Source organism: Elephantulus edwardii, unplaced genomic scaffold (assembly GCF_000299155.1).
Source record: "Elephantulus edwardii isolate Elephantulus edwardi_28Jun2011 unplaced genomic scaffold, EleEdw1.0 scaffold00055, whole genome shotgun sequence".
Taxonomy (NCBI): Eukaryota; Metazoa; Chordata; class Mammalia; order Macroscelidea; family Macroscelididae; genus Elephantulus; species Elephantulus edwardii.
The window spans coordinates 11,563,242-11,566,060 of record NW_006399805.1 but is presented as its reverse complement, the minus strand read 5'-3'; the positions used below and the strand labels follow the sequence as shown (position 1 = coordinate 11,566,060).

Here is a 2,819-nt window from a genome sequence, read left to right as displayed (position 1 = left end):
CCAACCACGGAGCCAGGTCAGGGCCACCCTTCCACCAACCACGGAGCCAGGTCAGGGCCACCCTTCCACCAACCACGGAGCCAGGTCAGGGGTACCCTTCCATCAGCCACGGAACCCGGTCAGGGCCACCCTTCCACCAGCCATGGAACCCGGCCAGGGCCACCCTTCCACCAGCCACAGAACCAGGTCATGTGTACCCTTCCATCAACCACGGAACCAGGTCAGGGCCACCCTTCCGCCAAGCACAGAGCCAGGTCAGGGGCACCCTTTCACCAGCCACGGAACCAGGTCGGGGCCACCCTTCCACCAGCCACGGAGAAGCCGCTCCGTGAAGCAGTCTGTCCTGGGAGGGCTCCACACACAAGGAAGACTCAGCTCTGTGACATTAGCACTTACGTGAGCTGGAGGGACTGCTGCTCAAACATGACCATCAGAGCTCCTGGTGCTTACTCCTTGGCCTTCTCGGACCTCAGGACCAACACCTGGTGGATGAAGACACCTTGCAGGAGGACGGGAGCCAGGATGCTGAGCTCCAGGGGCTCACGGAAGATGCCGTCTACACCACCATGCGTTTCTCCCGGCCTTTCCGCTCCTGTGACCCGCATGACCAGGATATCACGGTATAATGGGGAGTGAGTGTGGCAGGAGAGCACAAGCCACTTTCCTCCGGGAGAGCGGAGTCCCCTCCAGTATGGAAATGTCCCTGTCCCCATTCCCAGGACATCTATCCCTCAGTCTTCCCAGACACTGCTCAGTCATGCCAAGTCCAGGAATCCAGGAGTCCTCTATAGGATGGGGACCTCGGACCCAGCATCCATGCTACTCTTCCCAGCATCCTCTCTGGCAGGACCTATCTACTTGAAGAGCCTTGCCCGATCACATTAAACTTGGGGTCTCAGAACCTAAGTGTTCAGCTCCACCATGGTGTTTTCCAAAAGTGGAAATGTTAACAGCACGTTAGCCCAGGAGGCTACAGCGCAGGGGTCCTGACACCCAGTCTAAGCTCTCTCCCCACTCAGTGTGGATGGGAGCAGGTGGCATGTGAGGTCTGTGTGCAGAGTGTACACAGCACCCCTCAGAGGCTCAGTGCCACCATCTACCCCTGCAGAGTGACACCGTGAGGGTCCTGGCAGCCTATGGCCAGGACGACACTCCGAAGCTGGACCGGGAACACATCTTCGTCAAGTCCATCTTCCTGCTGCAGATCATCCACCCCGATGACCTCCAAGTCCCCGAGGACACCATTATCCATGACCTGGAGCTCACTAACGTAGGACTCCACCCTCCTGGCCACTCTGGCTCCTTCCCGTCTTCCCACCCAAGGCTGCTCCTGCAGCTACCTTTCACACTCCCTGTGCCCCCAGGATTGTGTTTACCCAACCTTGCTCAGCCCCCAGGGTCTGCCAGGCCAACCCTAGAGGGAACCCCACCCTGGTGCTCTCTCTGCCCCTCTGGACATCTCATCTGCACCCTCAGCTCCGCTTTGGTACTCTCTCCAGTTCCTCATTCCAGAAGATGACACCACTTATGCCTGCACCTTCCTCCCTCTGCCCATCGTGAGCAAGAAACACCACATCCACAAGGTGCTTGGGCGTGGGGGCACCAGGGCTGGATGGTGGGCGGTAGTGAGCAGGACAGGGTCACAGCGGAGGGAGTCCACGCTCAGTGTAGCGCTGGGTGGAGGTTATGGGGAAGGACAGAGAATGAGGCCATGTAGATTTGATGAAGTCCATTAGAATACGATTTGTAGAGTCCTGAAATCAAACTACTGGCACCACGTTAAGGAGTTCCAATAGAGCAAAGGTTGAGTGCTTGGCCACTAACTGGAAGGTCAGTTGTTTAATCCACCAGAAGATCTGTGAGACAGACACAGTGGTGACCTGCTGACCAAAAGATTACAGTCAGGAAACCACTATGGGGCAGTTCCACTGTGCCTCATGCTGTGTGCAGGGGTCAAGGGTGATGCAGAGCGAGACAAGAACACTGTTGTCCACATCCCACAACACACCAGATGACTGGACAAAGATAACTGCTTAGCAAGTATTTGCAGAGAACAAGACATAAGCCCACATGCTGAGAGCAGCACCCTTCACTCAGAAGGTGAAAGCAGAGAGGGGCCAGGGTCAAGGCCTGTAGGGCCGCAAGTCAGACGTTAGTTTTGATGAAATGAGTAAAATTATTACAAGAATCTCAGGTTGTTCAATGGCTGGCGAATTCATTTGTGAGCCACGGGTTGGCAGTCCAAATCCTCTGACCGCCACATGGGAGGAAGATGCAGCAGCTCGCTTCCCTAAAGACTGAACTTTAGAACCTTTCGGGGCAGCTCAGCCCTGGCCTGCAGGGCTGCGATGAGTCAGGAAGAAATGGATGAGGTGGACACGGCATTATCTCACTGTCAACTCCGCATGCCTGCGTGTCAGCGCGAACTGAGCTCCACAAGCTTTTCAACAGCTGACCCACATCCATGGCCATCGGCACCCACCACCCCAGCTACAGATCCCCTGGTCTCTTCTAAGGACCTGGGGGTGGCAGACTAGCAAAAAGAAGTAGGACTAGTGTGGAAACCATTTTCTTTAGAAAGACTGAAACTCATTGGTTTCCTACTCTCACGTAATGAGGCCAGCTGTGCTTATGACGGAAAGGAAGTCTAGACAAGTTCTCAGGAAAGGGTTACAGGGTGAGGTGGCTGAGGAGCCACTCGGAGTGGGGAGCCATGGGGTGAGGGGAGACAGGAGAGATGGACGAGGTGAGGGGGACAGGAGAGGTGGACGGGGTGGGGGGGACAGGAGAGGTGGACGGGGTGAGGGGAGACAGGAGAG

The 2,819-nt window shown here is 56.3% G+C and overlaps 1 protein-coding gene across 1 annotated transcript in view; it reads left to right on the top strand.

The window, feature by feature from the left end:
* Positions 1 to 2,819, top strand: part of LOC102862005 (DBH-like monooxygenase protein 2-like) — a 10,210-nt gene that overhangs the window by 1,295 nt on the left and 6,096 nt on the right. Inside the window, exons 2-4 of the mRNA XM_006887238.1 lie at positions 474 to 620; positions 1,109 to 1,270; positions 1,500 to 1,583. Coding sequence (XP_006887300.1) covers positions 474 to 620; positions 1,109 to 1,270; positions 1,500 to 1,583 — 393 coding nt within the window. The remainder of the gene's footprint in view (positions 1 to 473; positions 621 to 1,108; positions 1,271 to 1,499; positions 1,584 to 2,819) is intronic.